Raw genomic sequence first — 19,691 nt, 5'->3', positions numbered from 1 at the left:
GAGACAGCAGGAGAGTTATGCTCCTCTGACACCCCAATAACATCCTCCATTCCTCTGCCTCTCTTTTCACCTCCCTCCTCCTCTCTTCCCCTCTCCCGTCCTCTCTCCCCCTTCTCTCCTCTCCTCCCTACTCCCCTCCCCCGCACACACACTCCTCTCCTCTAACAAGGGGACAGTCCTTTAGAAAGACTATAAATTACCATGTTTTCTCCGATCCTGGGGTGGTGGGGAGGGGTGATGAACTGCAGGAGACACGCTGTCCTCTGCCTGCTTTATAAATAGTGGTGAACAGAATGTATAGAGACAGAACTCAACTTCCTCTGTTCCGTCCATCAGGTATCACCTTAGGTCAAGGACAAAAAGAAAAGCGGAATGCAGTTCTAAACGCCTATAATACAGAACTGCCTTTTTCAAACTTGGTAGACAGAGTGCGGATGCTCACAGGGGTTCCTAGAGAAAACGCCGGCATCTAGAACGAGCTACAGAGTGTGGATAAGCACCAACGTTATGACACGGCAGATTCGCGGAGGGAATGAGACACAGCAATGCGCAGCTTTCGTAATTGGATACCTGAAGCGTGATGTTGAAACCCTGCTGTGTTGCCTGTGGCGATCCTAATCAATGTACCGTTCTGTTTCAGTAAACACACACATGGACTAGGACACACATTGTTTATTTCCCAGTGATATTGTTGAACAGAAGGCCAAGAGTAGCCTTGAGCCTCTCTCTCCTCAGAGAACAAACAAACAGACGGGCATACAAAGAAACAGTCAGACAGACAGTCGGACATACAGAGGAACAGTCAGACAGACAGTCAAACACACAGATAAACAGTCAGATAGACAGTCAGACATACAGAGGAACAGTCAGATAGACAGTCAGACATACAGAGAAACAGTCAGATAGACAGTCAGACATACAGAGAAACAGTCAGATAGACAGTCAGACATACAGAGGAACAGTCAGATAGACAGTCAGACACAGAGAAACAGTCAGATAGACAGTCGGAGATACAGAGGAACAGTCAGATAGACAGTCGGAGATACAGAGGAACAGTCAGATAGACAGTCAGACATACAGAGAAACAGAGAGACAGGGTAGTTACAAGGCATCTAGAGTTGGTGGGAGGAGAGATGTAAACATGTGGTTTCCCAGACATAGATTAAACCTAATCTCAGACCAACACACAACCTCAGACTAGTTTACTCCTAGACCAGGTTTAAACTGGGTCCCGTAGAGTTGAATTCGAGGTCCGTACTCTATAAAGGCCTGGCTCCAGCCCTAACCCGCTCACAGCTCCTGTCACTGTGGGGTGGGGTGACCCCGGGGCAGCAGGCTTCCTGTCCACATGCGTCCTGCTTGGATCACATTCCTCAGATCCTCTCCTCCTCTTCACCTACACATGGGTTAACAATCACAGTTCTTCATACACTATGAGGTACAGTACAAGCAACAATTTGCCCCAAAACAACAACAACTCAAAACCATATCCCAATAATTTTCCCATTTCACAAAAAAATCAAATAAAAAAGACAACAAAAAGAAAAGAAAGAAAACAACTTCCTTTTTTTTTTTTTTTTTACAAATCAGTACAGTTCCTGGTCCCTGGTCATAAGAAACAAAACAAACCCCAGTTTCTATGTCTACAGTCCTGCGGGCTGGAGCCATATGTCTAGCAGGCCCACATGAGTCAATGGTAACATGATCTGTGCGTGCGCATCACAAACTCCAGACTGTGTGTGTGCTGTTCTAGAACGTTCCTGCAGGACACTCCGGTCATTTCTTAACACTGAGTATAGTCATCTGTAGACACTCCCCTCTCAGGGCGACCAGCTCAGTCTTATACTTGCTCGGCTTCCCCTCCCCGCCCGCCACACCGTACACCGCCGTCTGCTTCTTGGCCGCCAGCGGCGTTTCCAAGGTGACCGAGCCGGCGTTGAGAGCGTCGGCGGGCGGCGCGCCCCCGCCGCGGTGGAGGCACGAGAGCAGCGAGGAGAGCGCGCGGCCCACGTCGTTCCTCGCCCCCTCGTTGACGAAGCAGTACAGGATGGGGTCGGCCACGCAGTTGAGGCTGGTCAGCGCCAGCGCCACGTGGTACGCGGCGAACAGGTCCTCCTCGGCGCCGCAGTCGCACGGCTTCCTGAGGAACAGGATGCTCCGCCACAGGAGCAGGAAGTGGTAGGGCCCGAAACACAGCAGCACGATGAGGAGCAGGCTGAGGGCCAGACGCTTGATCTTGGCCTTCTCCTGGCGCTCCGTCGACACGTTCCCCCTCACCGCGCGCAGGATCCCGCGGTACGCCGCCAGCATGGCCGCCCACGGCGCCAGGAACCCCAGGAAGGTACGGTAGAGGTTCATGCCCGCCACCCAGTCTTGCATGGGGTACTTCTCGAAGCAGAAGGTGTGGTTGAAGCGGTCCTGGAACAGCTCGTCGTGGAAGAGCGGGGCGGAGTTGGCCACCACCTCGATGACCCAGACCACGGCGCTGACCAGCAGGGCGGTCTTGACCCGGCGGACTTTGGTGAAGCGGAGCGGGTGAGCCACGGCCAGGTAGCGGTCCAGGGAGATGCAGCACAGGAAGGCGATGCTGACGTAGATGTTGGTGTAGAAGATGAAGCCGAACAGCTTGCAGGACTCCTGCCCATGGATCCAGTCGTCGTGCTGCAGGAAGTAGTCGATCCACAGGGGCAGGGTGAAGATGTAGAGGAGGTCGGCGATGGAGAGGTTGATCAGGTAGATTCCCAGCTCGTTCCTCTGCCTCACCTTGGGGGGGGGGGGGGGGGGGGGGAGAGGAGGCGGAGGAAGAGGGAAGGGTTTGGGACGGAGGGGGGAATAGAGGGGTGGAAGAGGGAGGGGTGGGGTGAAGAAAGGCGGGGGCAGTTATTTTGTTTTGGTCTTCTGTCATAATATTGTGAACCGTACACCAACTGACATACAGGCAGACGGAGCGATGCAGGCAGATCAACCGACAGATAACAAACTGACAAGCTTGGGTAGCAGACCAAGAGATACAACACACACACACACACTAAGGCACAAATAAACAAACACACACACACCTGCAGATAGGCGGCCCACAACGCCATGCAGTTGGCGGGCAGTCCGAGGACGATGACGATGATGTAGAGCGTGGGCTGGAAGTACTGGTCGATCTTGGAGTCCACATTGCAGAAGGTAATGTTGCACATGGTGCCGTTCCGTCTCTCCTCTCAGCTCACGGTGTCGCACCTGGGGCGGGGCTTGTTCCAGCGACAGCAGCTCTCTCTGAGGTACATGGTTGTGTTGGCTCGCGGCCTAGGCAGGAGTCCCAGGGAGCATCCCTGGGGAGCCAAGGGGACGATAGGAGGAAGAGGACATGGCCAGTGTCTCCCCGTGAGGCTCAGAGGATATTAGGGCTCGTCTCTTCCAAAACACTGATGTTTTCACCCCTAGTGGGCCTCTGGTGTCGGACGCCCCTCTCCCATTACACGCTGGCGTTGCCCCACCTCTCTGGACCAGGGAACAGGGGAGGAGAGGAGGTGAAATGAAAGCTGTCTTATCGACAGAGGGCCAGACCTCCACCCTAGAAGCAGGGCCTCATCAATCTTTGAGAGATTATCGTCCGCTCTCTGGGGCCAGGGCTCTTTGTGGCCAGGGCTCTCTCTGTGTGTGCGTCTGTGAGCGTATGTGTGAGCGTGTGTGTGTGTGTGTGTGTGAGGACTGAGAGCACAGGCTGCTCTGTGGTGTCAAAGAGCTCTTGAAGGGTCCAGCAACACGCACACCTCCTCCAAGATAGTCACAGCAAAGCCCTGGTTCGCACACAATCTGTTAGCTCAGATCCCAGCAACACCGCACATCTGAGGAGAGGAGGAGAGGAGGAGAGGAGGAGAGGAAGGGAGGATTGAGAGGGTGAAGATAGAGAAGGGGGAGAGAAGGGGGGAGAGAAGGGGGGTTGAGTCAGCGGGAAGATTGAGAGATGAGGCAGAGAGAGAGGAGAGAGATAGAGGGAGGTGGTAATGCAAAAGGGGGGAGATAGACAGAGGGGGTAGAGCGAGTGGGGGGAGAGAAGGCAGGGGGATGTGTGGAGAGGGGAAGAAGAGAGAAAGAGAGACAAGGAGCGGAATAGGGAGATAGGAGGGGAGAGAGAGAGGGATGAGGACAAAGAGAGAGATTGTTACAGTAGTCATCCAGCGCACGGGCACTTCATCAGTTTGATGCATGTTTTCAGTCTGTGTGTCTTTGATGAAGGGTCCTTCAGTAACGACCACAGACATTTCAGACATCAGCCTCTCCTTTGTTATGCCCTCTTAGCTTTGATTGTCTCTAGTTCCCCTCTTGTTAACGGTGCTTCACTGGGATCCTCACATTCACACGTCTCTCAAGTTTCACCATATCAGCTTCCTAAGTTATTTGTGGAGTGTATTCTCTGGACTTCCAACCCCCCCCCCCCCCCCCCCCCGCCCCCGCTCCTCACTTCAGAGGTGTTTCTGATTGTGCTAGGAGTTCAGGGGTTTGTTGTTGTGTCTCTCATGGCTGCCTTTCCAGGCTTACCCTCACTGTTTTAAGTACTGTTTAATTATAGATTCACAGAATTATATATAATCTCACTCACCAAAATGGTTAAACGGTTCTTTCCTTGTGGAAACTCCAGCAATCATCCACACACAAATAGGCAAATCCTGTTTAATCCGTCTGTCAGGGCTAAGATAAACTATTTTGAATTTTGAGATTTATGACCAAAATGGCATAATTCAATGATCATTCATTCAGTAATAAAGTAGGCTGGAAATAGCTGACCAGAACCAGATCCAGAGCTAGGACCAGAGCCAAGATCAAGACCAGAGCCAGGACCACAACAAGCACCAGGACCAGAACAAGCACTAGGACCAGAACAAGCACTAGGACCAGAACCAGGACCCAAACAGGGCCATGTCGGGTCAATTAAAACGCTTGCCTATGGCAATGTTCCCACTGACAGGATTCCACTCCAGACTTTCTTTTGGCTTGGGCACCGGTGCTTTTGTTGGTATGTTGTGTTTCCTCCACCCAGGGGGATTTGAGGACTTTGAGCAATCAGTGAAGAGCAACCCACTGACGTCACCAGAGACAGAACCAATGACTCACTCTGTGAGTTCACTTAACACCAAAATTGCAAGTTTAACAACAGAGACCAAAAATGTGAGGGTCACAGAGATGAGAAGAAAAGCAAAGACAGAAAAAAACCCATATGTCATGTCCTGCACCCTGGAGATCTTCCAAGATGGACAGAGATCCTCCGCAGCCCACCGTGGGGTGATCGGGTTTCATCAAAAGTAGAGTTTGCGTCGCAAAAGCAAACAAAACACAAGTCTACATTCTCGTCTTAATAAGAACAACTCTGCAGAAAAAAACACACTGCCCCTTCCATCCTACGTCACGACACGACCGCCAAACCTCGAGCACACACACACACAAAAGGCCTATAAACCTCACCAGTGCCCCAGATCAGAGTGGACTCACCGAAGTAAGCTCCCTGGCCTGAACCTTTTTGTTTCTCGTCCTGGTGGAGAAACACACACGTGAGACTGCGGGGCCCAGACAAGGGCCGTGGAAATGAGCCTCGGGGGGATTAGAAGTACCGGTTTCCAACCAGGCCGGTCGCTCTGTACGGTGACCTTGTCTAGGGGAACGCTCCACCTACTCAACAGCACAGCCCAGAAACTGGGTCACTGACCAGCTAGCTACTGTAGCTACAGTAGCTACAGTAAGGTGTCCTGTGGTGGCACGCTATAGAAATATCACTGCTTTCTACTGACTTCATTTGTCGAATTTGGCAGGTGTGTTAGCCTACATATCGGTGGTGAGGTGTGTGTGTGTGTGTGTATACGTAGCTGTAGTAAGACTGAGAGCTTTGGGCTGTGCTATCACAGCTATGTTCTTGATTCCAGAACATATCAGCACCACCAGCATCAGTCTCCCACGCACTCTAGGTTCCGGGAAGGCTTTACCGCACAGTATGTAACTGTCACTGCCTTCGCCCTGACAACAGTGGCCTACATTATCAAGCCTGGCTGTCTGTTTACATCCCTGGAGGAGGAGGAGGGGGGGGGGCAGCGAAGGGGAGAAGAGGAGGGGGGCAGGAGGAGGATAAGGAACAAATGAGAGGTCCTGCATGATGTTGATAGGCTAAACAGTGGAGAGGGATGCTGGGAGTGTGTGGTGTAGGGATCCCATAACCCTATAGAAACGCATGAACACCGAAGCAGTAGTCTACATTTCCACATGGAACAGAACTATTTGTAACAATAGAACCACTGCTGAAGGGCTCTAGAACCTTCGCGTTGAACAGAATAAATAGAACGCGTCAATGGAACGTTCTATTGTCTAAGTCTTTCTACGTGTAACACATTTAGGTACAGCTCAGCTCCAGGGTGAAGGCTGTGTCTGCATGGGAACAGTAACGTGACATGTGAAGAATGTGGTCAGTGCTCACTGTCACTGATAGATGCTCATCACTGAGTGTTTGCATGTGACGGACAGGAATCCCTACATTGTCATATCAACACACATTAAAACACTGACATACCATACACGCACTCACCCCCAAGACACGCGTGACCCTACCTAGCTCACTGACAGGATTCACGGTGGATCGCACACATGCATAGCTCAATGCACATCCATCAAGTCTGTTCACACACAGCTATTCACAGGGACGTGGCTATCGCTCTCTCCGCGCGTTGGGAAGGAATCGCGTGTGTTCACACTTGACATCACTGCATGTCATCTCTGTCTCTCCATACGCTGTGGATGCTATCATCAGGTCTAGCAGTCATGCTGGATATGTTCTGTGTAGATCTGATTCTCCACAGCTCTGCTGTTGATGTGAAGGCCGGGTTTAGGAGCAACTTCTGACAGCCTGTAGCAGCCCAGCTGTCTATCAACAAGTTTGGCTTTTGGTTGCCAGCATGTGATGCAATGCATGAGGGATGCCTATTTGCCTCTCTGCTGTTCTGTAGATACCAACCAAGGCTGGCTCTAGCGGCTGCACAGCAGAGTGTGTGCGTGCGTGTCTACGTTTTCATGTGTGTCTGTGCATGTGTGTTTGTTCTGGTGCATGTGCGGGTCAGTGGAAACGCAATGTCAGTACGTCTGCACATACAATGTATATAATGTGTGTCTTTTATGTCTACATTAACCTGGTCCCCGGTTCCTCTTCGCAATCAGCGGAGCGAGGCGATGTTTGATCCGTCGCCAGGAAGGATTAGTGATTTGGGGCTGCCACACAAACATCATGCTGACTGCCGCTACCAGAGGCCTCCCTCAAACCCCTTCTACGCAGACAAAGTGCTTGCCTCACAGTTTTCTGTTTATTCTGCTCTGTGTGCCTATTGTCAAAGGCTGTGAATGTTACACTACTACTATCCACGACGGAGCTGGATGCTGGGGAAAGGTTGCTGCATGCTGCTGCTGCCCGGACATTGGCTGTCTGACTGCACAATGGATACTTGATGAATGAAGGAAAAAAGGAATGAATGGATGAATTCTGTCTTCTCCAAACGATGGGACGGACAATCCACTCCCAATGCAGTCTGCTGAGCTGAAGATGAAGAGGTTTCTTGTCACACACTCCTGGAATGCAGGATGTCGGACAGTAAACAAGATCCAGGAACTCAATCGAATGCAAGACGTTGTTATTCGGCTGGTTATTGTTCACTCATTATCGCGGTGAAGTGTCCGACTTCAAAGGGTTGGAAGCACTTGCTTAAAGCATTCGGCTACAGTCAGTGGAAAATGCTAGGTGGAAAATGTTTCAAATGTTTAGACTAACAATTTACAAATTCGATAATTAGTCTAAACTGAAATACTCACAGACTGACCAGAGCAGGACACAGTCAAACAAACCAAAACGCCACAACCCAAAACAAATGAGATGGAGGACAGCGCAGATCGAGTGCTGCGTACTGTGACTTGCTGAGATCAATGGTGTCAGAATATTTGCAGCTTTGGGCCACAGGATAAAACAGTATGTTCTAGGGTGGGCTATTCTTGCTGTTCTCTACTGGGATTGCTAGGGTCATGAAGTCAGATACCCTGCTGATGAGAACATAATGAAGTGATACTTGACATGTGCACAGTACTTCAACGGCTAGCTAATCTCACTCTGATCCAACATCAGGTCACAGAAAGGAGAAGATGGAGCCCAGCCCCAGAACTCTGTCTGAGGTCCTGGCTGACACTGGACTGGGACAAAGTTCCTAACATGACTTCTCGTTCACAGGTTTCCAATTCTGGAAACCATTAGGTGTTCCTGGCAGTTAGTGTTTGAACAAGGCCTTCCTTTCAGTCTTCACAGTCAGTGAACTCAAACTCATAATGTATGTGACCGTGACCCCAAATTAGGGACAAAACCGACCAAATGGGCCTGTATGAGTGCTCATGACAGCTAAACACTAGTGTGCTGTTGTCCAAATGGTGCTGTTCACAGTCAAACATGAGAGTGAAGTTAATACCCTTGACGGTCCAGCTATCAACACAACATGTTATTAGCTCCAGTACGGAAGGGACCAAATCACAGTCAACCTTGACCATAACACAGTAAAACATGAACCCATTCAACTCAACACCGTTCCATCTCCTCTCCAACAGGAAACGCATCACACTCACAGGAAACCCAAGGAGGAAGTTGAAATAGTTTCAGGCTTCCAGCAGTTAGCACACAGCTGACCGATCACTTAGCATAGTTAAAAAGGATGAGTGCGTCCCCATGGTGTGATTTGGGATGCAGGCCTATAGGATGCCGAGATGTATATGACGCCATGGCGACGCATATCCAATCGTAAATGGTAAACAGTATTCAGAAGGGTAGGAAACAGTATTGTGCCGTGTTTGTTTCTGCACCAAATGAACCCTCAGCTGGTCTCCAAAACAAGGAATGAGATGGCGCAGTCACTACGAGCACTTATGACTGCGCTGTTCCCCTGGTCTGTGACTGGACAGACAGCGTTGGATTCACACAGTGCTGCTCTGCAATGAGAAGGTTGAGTGGGAGTTGAATGGAGAACACAGGGACGTGTCAGAGGTCACCAGCAGAATCTCCCGTCTGTGGTCTGTCATTTCTAATCGACCGACTGCACTGCACACCCAGTCATGATCTGTCCATAGGGGAACACTGAGACCAGCACTGTCAAGGAAACACACTGACCGTGAACCCTTTCGCCGCAACGCTGTTCCCTCTCCTCCCCAAATGGAATCCCATCACACTCCTTCGGGAAATCATGTCGGAAGTTGAGATATCTTCAGCCTACGGTAGTCAGCACACAGATGACCAACCACTTAGCACTTAGCAGTTTTGTTGTAGTTTTGGATATTAAAAAGATGAGATTCAGAAACCCATTGTACAGTCGTGCCCATAAGTTTTGGCAATGACAAATGTGTTTTGTAAAGTTTGCTGGTTCAGTTTTTGAGGAAAATGTTTTTACATGTTTCTATAGAATACTGGAATACAACAAGGCACATGTAATATTTTTTCAAGCTTTTTTGGGGCGAACATTTTCAATATCTGCAAATAGTCTCCTCTTTTACAGCATTCAATCTGCTCTTAAAATCCAATCAGAATGATAGTGATTTCACCTGGCTAGAACTAGTTCACACTTTCCCCTGTGCTGATATGACTTACTGAAATCATGTTAGCAGTCATTTTATGCCAAGGCCCAGCAGGCTTTGCAAACACAAAATGTATGTCGCTCCCAAAACTTTTGGCCACGGCTGTACATGGTGATACATGGAAGTGTAAAAGGGCACCAGCTGGTGGTTTACAATCTATCATTTACAATCAAGTAACTGATGATCAGTCCATAGGATTTATAACGGTAGTTCAGTTGTATGTCTAACCGTCATTTCCCTTTGAAAGGGTTGGCATGCCCAACACAGTGCAGTCACATCCTCAGCAGTTGGACGGTGTCTGGTTTATTCACGGCTCAGTTCTGGACAGGCTTCCCATCGGACCGTCTCAGGGGTCTGCAGTTTAATAACAAGCGTAAACATGGGGCGAGGACCCTCGGTGTCAGCTCCCTAGGGACCCCTGGGAAAGACCCCCTGTCATCCAGCAAAACAATAAACACAAGAGAGGAGGGGAGAGGAGAGGAGAGGAGAGGAGGGGAGGGGAGGGGAGGGGAGGGGAGGGGAGAGGAGAGGAGAGGAGAGGAGAGGAGGGGAGGGGAGGGGAGGGGAGGGGAGGGGAGGGGAGGGGAGGGGAGGGGAGGGGAGAGGAGAGGAGGGGAGGGGAGAGTAGGGGTGAAGAGGGGAGAGGAGAGGAGGGGGTGAGGAAGGGAGGGGTGAGGAGAGGAGAGGAGGGGAGGGGTGAGGAGGACGGATTGAGAGGAAAGGAGAAGAAGGGACGGGAGAGGAGAGGAGAGGAGAGAGCCGGCATCCCCTCTAATCAGTCCTGTTTGAGAGACGAGACATTTCCTCTTCCCCTGCTACTAGCCAGGGAGGATGGAGGGATGAGAGAAGAAGAGAGAGAGGGAATCACAAACACACACAGAGGCAAACAGAGAGAGACCGACAGGAAGGAGGGCCTGAAACAGAACAGTGTGATTATTCCTTCATTAGGAGAGATCAGAGAGGGGAGACTACCAAGGGCCTTGGCAGCCCAACAGCCAACAAACACTGGGGTCAAGTAAGGTTTATTTACACTAGACAAGACATGCAGGGGAAGGACACAGAGATAAAGAGATGGTGTCACTACTATCGCCACCCCCCGCACCCCAACCCCCTCGCTGGGCTCTAAGGGAGGCTTGTGATTCGCCAAGTGGAGGTACACTTCACGTCATTGGTTTTTCATCGAACAGTCTCCTAAGTCTTCTGGGATAGGCCGGGATATGAGGCAAACATTGCGAGAGTCCCTCTTGCTGAGACAATAAATGACCTGATGCTTCTGACCAAACTCAAGTACTTCCTGTCAAACTGTCAAGCACTTCATTGAATACTGTTTTGTTATTTTGTGGGGGGGGGGGGGTTAGATGAATGTCATAAGCTATCATTGTGTAACTTCAAGTGCACTGATTTGGGTAGCTGATGGGAAATAGTATTATAAAACAGTAAACATCCTGTTGTACTTCACATTTATCATTCACCCAAGTGAAGAAAAAACAATCTAATTGCTCATCTAATAAAAACAGTACGGAATGTTCCAGTGTTTCCATCACTGATTCTTAGAATGCCTAAGTTCTGATATAATTGGACCGGAGGCAACTTGTCACCTATGGCAACAGAACCCTGAATGACCTCAAAGCTAACGATAGTCCATGAGCAATTAACGTCCCCCCCAAAAAAAATCGAAGGCTCATGGGTAATCAACAGACGTTTCTCATCCTTCAGAAACATGTTTGATACACGTCATCCAGGTATCCATGAGTGGTTTTAGACCTGGTGTCTGGCTGTAAGTACCTACCAGAGTGGGCTTGGGTAGAGTCATCTGGAAAGGTTCAACAGCACGCTAAGATGGTCCTCAAAGCATTCTGGGACAACCTTGCGATCCAGATGACTGTTAAACGACCCTGTCTCCTCTCTTATGCACACACACACAGAGCCTGGAGTGAATCTCTCCATGCTGACTGTGTTGGTTCTTAAAGGCTCAACACGTCATTTAGGCTGGCGTCATGTTCTGCATCGTAACTTAGAGAGTGACCTCAGGGAGGTTTGACACACTGTCATAGATATTGTTGTAACAGCAAAAAATCTTGCTGAAGGTACCTTTAAGAGCGCTGGTAAAAGCAGATGTCTTGCAGATATATAGATAGACTGAGCTCAAGGAAATGACTGTGAGGTTTAGATGGCGGTGGAGTAGAAATGACTCTTTCAATGACAGTCTGTCTATCAATTCATCTTGTTTATTAATCCCAAAAGAAATTCTATGAGAATAGACTGGTCAGCCCTGGGTCCTGGTGAGAATATAGGTGTCCTGCATTCTGCCTGACAATAAACCACAAGGTTGGGATGATGATGATGATGATGATGATGATGATGATGATGATGATGAGAGATGTTCTCCCCAACAGTCAGCACAACATCTGGAGGAACATGTTCAGTCATGGGTAGTGGGTCGTATCAGGGTTGGGCCGGGAAACAGCAAATATTTGAAGCGCATAAGCCAGTTCACACATAAACGAATAAGACCACTACGGTTTCGTAGAGGAAACTTAAGATGGGAATCCGAAACCCTCCTAGATTGCAACTCCCACTTCTGAAGTAGGCTGAGTTACATATGAATCAAATCACAGGATGGAGGTGATGCAGTTACCCAGGACCCCTCAGTGGCCTGTGTCTGCAGGATGCTGGTGAGGAACCTGGAGGCTTACGTAATGTCTCCTGTTTACATCTGGGCTGTTTACCTCACGGCTGTCCTCCCGACCTCTGCAGACACACGGGGCGATGACAAGCTGTTATCAACACCTCTCATCTACTCCAGCCTTCCTTTCTGCCAGGGCCGAGGCCGGGAATAGGCTCAGCCGATATAAATCACAACCGCAGAGTGTCAGCGGGCAAGGACTATCTGATCCTGAATTGTAATTAGACCACTTGTGGTGAGGTGTGATACGTTTGTGTTTATTTCTTAGTATAGGGTCTACAAGGAATATCTATTTGATTCAGGATTTAACTGCGCCTTAAAGGAAACATTTGATTTGAGTTACAGTAAACAGTTGAGGAAATCAGTTCCACACTGCTTGATATTTGCCATATCATATGGTAGAACACATTGTACTGAAGTACAGTCACAAACCATCATCATTTACTATGGTTGGGCAGACATAAAGACTGCCTTCAACACAAGTTAATCATAGTTTTCATCCAGTACTGGGACTCTCTCTCTCTGATCTGTGTGGATGTGCATGTGTGTGAGTGTGTGTGTGTGCGCGTGTGTGTGTGGGTGTATTTGTGTGTGTGTGTGAGTGTGTGTCATAGGACTGAGGCTGTGGCTAAGGCCTGAGGTCCAGGGCTGCCATGTGGTTGTCTTAACAATTTAAGCTGAATGTGCTGCATTGTAAGTTGTTCTGCCTGTAAGAATGTGTCAGTGTGTGTGTGTGTACGCGTACGTCTGTCTGATGGTCTCATGTTACAACATCTGCGGCCTTCAGACAAGAAGTTCCGGCTTGATGAAAAAGAGAGAAGATAAAAAAATCCCTAACTCAACCATGGAGCTGAAAATCCAATTTCGCTCAGACTGGCAGCGAAAAAGATGGATGAGGTGTGCTACCACTGGAACAGACTCATCCATAAACGGACAGCCACCACTCCTAAGATAGGAACAACACGCGCGCACGTGCACACACAGTGAACACACACACAGTGAACACACACACAGTGAACACACACACACACAGTGAACACACACACAGTGGACACACACACAGTGAACACACACACACACAGTGAACACACACACAGTGAACACACACACTTCGTGGTCCAACGCACGCAGACCGACACACACCGTGCGTCCTCCACAAGGCCTGACTTGACACAACTGGATCATTCCTCTTCATCGATTATCAGAGCTTAGAGATCAATTGTGTGGATCTGCATCAGATCCTCCTTCTATTTCTGGAGAGAAGGAAGTCGACTCACATGCTCAGCTCAATACACACACACACACACACACACAAGTTTCAGTTCCTGTCGTTGCCTCGCAGGGTCTGTGGAGAGAGAGCGAGTCTGGAGCTGTGAGAGAGAGAATCCATCAAAGTGTTCTGTTCTGTGTCGGCTCAGTCTAACACACACACACGCACACGCGTGCATACACGTCCACACGCACGCAGGCCCGTATAGCCTGAACATGACCCTGATGACAGCCTGCTGTAAACACAGGCCGGTCCCTGGTCTAAGCTGCAGGTGACTGACCAGCGTCTAGACGGAAGGCTGGGGATGGGACGCCAGGCTGACTCATCAGTTGTCTCGGGTGTGAGTGTCGTACCCCACAACAGAGAAACAAAGACGGGGGACACTGGAACGTTCATGAGGGGCGCGCCTGCCCACCTGAGCGAGGAGAGGATGGGGGGAGGAGAGGAGAAAGGAGAGGATGGGGGCAAAGAAGGAGAGGTGAGGAGAGGAGAAAGGAGAGGATGGGGGGAGGAGAGGAGAGGTGAAAGGAGAGGGGGAGAGAGAGAGAGAGAGAGAGAGAGAGAGAGAGAGAGAGAGAGAGAGAGAGAGAGAGAGAGAGAGAGGCGAGGAAAGGATGGTAGAAAGTAGAGGAATGGCGGATGAGAGAGGTAAGGTGAGAGGAGAGGTGAGGAAGGAGAGCAGAGAGGAGGCAAGTGGAAGAGGAGAGGAGAAGAGATGGCTGGTATTTAATCCAAGCTGCTCATTTCATGGCTGACTGGCTCTCCAGCGTCCATCCCCAGTGTGAAGCCCAGGAGAGGCAGCCACCCCACGTGGAAAATTAATGACTTCAATAAAAGTGCCACATTTTCCAGTCACATTCCCAGCGGAGTGGTTTATTGGCTAAGCCTTCATTTGGCTCAGAGCGGCTTGTTTGCGCCGGAAATAAATGAATGTGTTTCTTCTTTGTGTGTGTTGCTGCTACAGGGGCTGACATTGGCTAGGATAGTCAGGGACTCTACAAGCTCTACTACAGTGTGTGTGTGTGTGTGTGTGTGTGTGTGTGTGTGTGTGTGTGTGAACTTCCTCATTAGATCGCTACATCATCTCATGTGGTTGCAGGACTTGTTGAACACTTGTCCCTGTGCTGTGAGATCTGTCAGGTGCCTGTGATGTAGACCCGGGCTGTGGCCCTGTCCCTGGAGAGGCCAGAGCTGCAGTCAGAGTGCAGACAGGACAGAGTCTGGAGAACAAATACTTTTGTCACTGTGGGAAGCACCTCTTATACGAATACCACAAACATACCCAAGAGGAAACACACCCTGGGGGGACATGACACCACTTCAGTAAGAAGAATGTGTGTGTGTGTAGGTGTGTGTTTGTATGTGTGTTTTTTTTTTCTGTATGTGTGCAAGTGGTTGTTGGTTTGCGATGTTGCCAGGATGCAGCAGCTTCCTGTGTTATGTCCTTTCATGTCATGCGTTGCCTGATTGGTTGGTTCTGTTTCAGACTTCCTGCTGATTGACATGTGCTTCAGAAAGGGCAAACCAAATGCAGATGACTGATTCCAGATCTCTCCCCTTTTGGGACAGACATGCCCAGCCATGCAGTCACACAGGTAACAAGTGTTTGTGTGTGCGTGTGTGTGTGCCTATGTGTGTTCAGGCGTTCAGGCGCCTGGACAGAGAATGATACCTAATGAGACATGACAGTATTACAAGGCACATCCTGGTGCCACTGTGTCCCGTATGTGTGTAGTAGTAACATTGCCCTGCCAGCGATGAGGTCACACAACCACCTATCCTCAACTGGAATGCATTTGGTCGGCATCCAGAGCCGACGGTTCCAAATTTGATTTTGTTTATTTTGACTCTCGACACAAAAAACAAACACATTTTCCTCAGCTCAATTTCTGGCACCCACTCCCCCTCGGCTGAAATTGCAAATCGCCCAGATCTGCAGACAAACAGTAACTGGGGGAGGGGGGGGGGGAGATCAGGCCCATTAGCTGTGACCCACGGCTGCACTCAGCAGTCCTGAACGCCTCCCCATGTTTCCTCTCAGACTTCTCCTGCAGGATGGTGTTTCCTCTCAGACTTCTCCTGCAGGATGGTGTTTCCTCTGCCTGCTCTCAGCCTGGCTCCAGAGCCCTCTCAGGGTTGGCTAGGGACCACCTGAGCTGGTGTGGTGGTGTACGGTAAGAGATTGCAGACTTATCTGTGGGTGTGCATGTGTGCCTGCGTGTGTGTTTGGGTGCGCGTGTGAATGCACATGTGTGTGCGCATGTGAGTGTCTGAGTGTGCGTGTTTGTGAGTGAGTGTGTGTTTGTGTGTGAGCGCATGTTTGTGGGTGAGTGTACGCGTGTGTGTGTGCGGTCTCAGAATGCCGAGGCCCTGACGTCGTCTCCAGGTGCACTCTGGGACGTGGATGAGATCATGGCTGAGTCTAAACACAGCACAGACTGCGAGTGCATCAGGGGGGGGGGGGGGGGGGGGGATTGTTCCAGCATCTCATATGGGACAGGAATTGTTACTTTGACTCTTCTAGAGTTACACTAACACATCACATACACAGATTAAGCTGCCCGTATTGTGTTTTTCTCCAAATATAGCAGGTGTGTGTCAGGACATGCCCTGACTTCTCGGCTGCAAAAGACTCGGGTTTCTGTCTGGTGGTCAAATGTTATTTTGTTGTTGTTGTATGGACCTCAACATTCCAGAAGAACGGGTTCGCCATACGACTCCTGGTACACAGGGGGCCAAGTACAAAGTATTATGTTTCTCTCTTTATGACTTCACAGCGCTTATTTGGTTTGGTCTTTCTCCGAAGGCCATTCCCATGGAAAATGTTGTGATGACGCTTGTGTTAATAGAGGATATATCTCCTGAGTGAGAGCCTGACGGGGAGGGTTCTCTCTCTCTGGGTGAGCTGCCTTTCAGACTGCTGATGGAGGGACAAGGTGAGGCGGTCGGCCTCATTCAATTGACCGAAAATACGAAGGCAGACCTTTGTTCTCTCTCGCTCTTCTTTCTGGGTTCTACTGTGTCTGCTTTTACCCCTTTTCTCAGAACTCCCTCCCTATTTTTTGCACATTTTTCTTTTTTTCTGCTGATATAAAAGGCAACCTCAGTCACAAGTACCGATGTACGGTCACTTTGTGCACAGCCAGATTGGAAAAAGGCACACCTTTAATTCAGTTCAGGGGAAGACTTGAGAATGATCCATTAGTTAAAGGTAAGTTTCTAATGTAAGACGATGGGTAGAGGTCCTCTACCTGAACTGGCTGCTTCCATCACCCAGTCACACTAGTGACCTTTGTATTAGCCAGAGTACTATGACTGACATCATTGCTGACACCTGCAAGAGTTTCCTTATTAGGATGACTATCTATGAACATTAGTATGATAATTACTTTTAATAATAATATGACTTGTTCTATTCACCTCCAGTGCTCCTGTTCTCCCCTGTTTCATTTCACCTCATGGGGATGAGGGGATGAGGGAATGATGGGATGAAGTGACGACGGGATGAGGGGATGAGAGTATGAGGTGATGAGGGGATGAGGAGATGAGGGAATGAACGGACAAGGGAATGACGGGATGAGGAGATTAAGTGATAAAGGGACGAGGGGATGAAGGGAAGATGGGATGAGGAGATGAAGGGACGAGGTGATAAAGGGAAGAGAGGATGAAGGGAAGAGGAGATGAAGGGATGAGCAGATGACATCAGAAGAAGAGACAGAAAGCCTTCACACGCAGCGCCTCATCATCAGAACACCTCTGTGGCGTTTGTTAAAGTCAATATTTTCTCATCCACCATGATGCCTTAAACAGATAAGCTGTGAAGATGGCCGGATTGTTGTTCTAAAGCAAATGTCAGGTAACCCGAGCGATCATCCAGTTAAACGAGCCGACAGTTGGAACCCCGAGGCTGCCCTCTTATTGGAAGACGACCATTCCTCATAAGTGTGGCCGGGAGCGATGTTTCAGTGCTTATCTATCTGTCAGGAACCATGTCTGTCCGTGCTGTGAGACCAGACTGTCTTAGACTGCTGAGCTAAAGATCTGTGTGTGGGTGTGGGGTGTATTTTCGGGAAAAGCTCACGTCCTCTCCCCTTGCTGCAGTCTAGCTCTCGTAAAGGAGACATTTTTCTCTCGACTGGCTCTGCCCTCTTTTTTTCTCTCCTCTCCTAACTCTGCTCTCCTCTTCTCTCCTCTGCTCTGCTATAATGGATTTTGGTGTTTTAAAAACCCATCGACACTGTATGACTATGTTTAGCCTGTGTTCTGCTCCTCTCTCTCATTAACCGTCTCTGGAGAAGGGGATCCCTCTCTGAATTGCTCCTCCCAAGGTTTCTTCCATTTTTTTCTCCTGTTGAGTTTTTGGGGAGTTTTTCCTTGTCTTCCTTGAGGGTTTAGGTTGGTTGAGGGGCAGTTCTATGGGCATATGTGAAGCCCTCTGTGACATGCTTGCGTGTAAAAAGGGCTATACAAATTGATTTGATTTGATTTGATTTGATTTGCTATATTTTCCTCTCTTCTCTCATTTCTGCTTCTCCCCTCCTCCTTCCTGCGTGACCCAAAACGAACAGCATCCAGGCACACACCCAGAGAATAGGACTTAGAGCAACCGCCCTCGCATAGCAAGCGAGTATGCACGCCTGTCTCCATGTGTGTGTGTTTGCATGTGTGTGTGTGTGTCTTGGGTGTGTCTGTCGTGTGTATGTGTGACATTTGTGTACGTGTGTGTTGTGTGTGGACATGATTCAGCGTGATACCTAACACAGTTAATGGGGTGTTTGGTGGGGGGGGGGGGTAACACTACATCAGAGCAGCGTTAACAATGCAACTGTGCTGAAATGCCTTCAATTTTAAAGCTTAAACTGATTTGCACACACTGATTTACAGAGTGTGTGTGTGATAAGGTAATGACAGTCTAGATTCAGCTTATGTCTGCCGTCCGTATGTGAGGTAATCAAGCCGGTTGTGGGTGTCAGAGTGTAAAATGACACGGTACTAATGGCTGAGGTGAAATAAATCACACACTTTTAGTTAAACCACACTGACCGACAATAGAGTTTTGAAGGTCAACTCAAAACTCCTTACAGATTTCTTGGTCAGATGGATAGTTAGCACAATACACACACACACACACATTACTAGAGCACTCCAGACTTGAAAGAGACAGATTCTACTCCAGAATACTATGAACGTTGGTGAATGGAACACAAAAGAATTCTGTAGGAGGAACAATTGGCTCGATTGTGCTCAATGTTTACAGAAAAGAACCTCAACGTCCATTACAATCACTTCATTAATACTCAATGAAGTGTGCTGTCTAGAGGGAGCCTTCTTCCCGAGTTTACTGTAACTGTGTCATTCTGTTTAACTGCTATCAAGATAAACGGGCTCTCGGAAGTTAAAGAAAACAATTCAGGATTACGAGTCGACTTCTGTTGAAGTCATCAGAGAGAAATGAGTGTGAAACTGTTGACTGGACTTGACACGTTGAGCCAGTATGGCAGCGGAAGAGGTGTCACTGTCCCTTGACAGCTGTCAACATCAGAGATGTCATTCTAACATGAGGCTGATTCTGTCAAAACACTTCATGGATCAGTTATGCCTATCAACATGACTTGTGTTTGAGGCAATGAACAAAAACGATGTATAGAACATTGGCAAGACCACGATCAACACCACCAAGAATTATCAAAATGTAGGAACAATCAAAATGTAAAATAATAGATACTGGTGCGAATTCCTGTTGCAAAAGAGGACTTTGGAGTCCTGCTGGTATTACTAAGTATTGTAAGTATTACTGCTCCTTTAGCTGATTCAATAGATTCTGCATAGTCTGTGTTGGACAAGTAATAACATTACATACCTAGACAGACACAGACAGATAGACAGACACATTGACAGAATGACATATAGACAGATAGACAGACAGACAGATAGACAGATAGACAGGCAAACCGATAAATAGATAGATTGAACAGGTGAGTTGCGTGCACCTCATTCATCACGCAGCAGAAAATACGTACAGTAAATCGGTAGCTTACTTACATTCAAGTTCCTTCAATGTCAAGTTTCCGAAATATATCGCCCATCTGGAGTGTGAGTAAAGAGAAGACT

At 48.8% G+C, this 19,691-nt stretch overlaps 1 protein-coding gene across 2 annotated transcripts; it reads right to left on the bottom strand.

Moving 5' to 3' along the window:
• Positions 1 to 657: 657 nt before the first annotated feature.
• Positions 658 to 19,668, bottom strand: gpr4 (G protein-coupled receptor 4). 2 transcript variants are annotated; one of them, XM_062473686.1, is made up of 3 exons: positions 19,619 to 19,668; positions 3,060 to 3,836; positions 658 to 2,763 (listed from the first exon to the last, which is right to left on the bottom strand). In XM_062473686.1, exons 2-3 carry the CDS (start codon positions 3,186 to 3,188, stop codon positions 1,777 to 1,779), a joined length of 1,116 nt encoding a protein of 371 aa, XP_062329670.1. In that variant the 5' UTR covers positions 3,189 to 3,836; positions 19,619 to 19,668; the 3' UTR covers positions 658 to 1,776. The 2 variants fall into 2 exon arrangements, with proteins under 2 accessions (XP_062329670.1, XP_062329671.1); XM_062473687.1 differs by having other exon boundaries at positions 19,623 to 19,666.
• Positions 19,669 to 19,691: the final 23 nt, after the last annotated feature.

This window comes from Osmerus eperlanus, chromosome 11, assembly GCF_963692335.1.
Source record: "Osmerus eperlanus chromosome 11, fOsmEpe2.1, whole genome shotgun sequence".
In the NCBI taxonomy this organism is placed as follows: domain Eukaryota; kingdom Metazoa; phylum Chordata; class Actinopteri; order Osmeriformes; family Osmeridae; genus Osmerus; species Osmerus eperlanus.
The sequence above is the reverse complement of the archived record's forward strand: the minus strand, read 5'-3'. Positions and strand labels throughout refer to the sequence as shown.

What these genes read in the sequence shown, in the direction of transcription:
- gpr4 (XM_062473686.1), bottom strand. Translation starts at nt 3,188, where the DNA reads ATGTGCAACATTACCTTCTGCAATGTGGACTCCAAGATCGACCAGTAC. An exon ending in TGTGGGCCGCCTATCTGCAG is followed by an intron (nt 2,764 to 3,059) that starts GTGTGTGTGTGT and finishes CCCCCCCCCAAG; the next exon opens with GTGAGGCAGAGGAACGAGCT.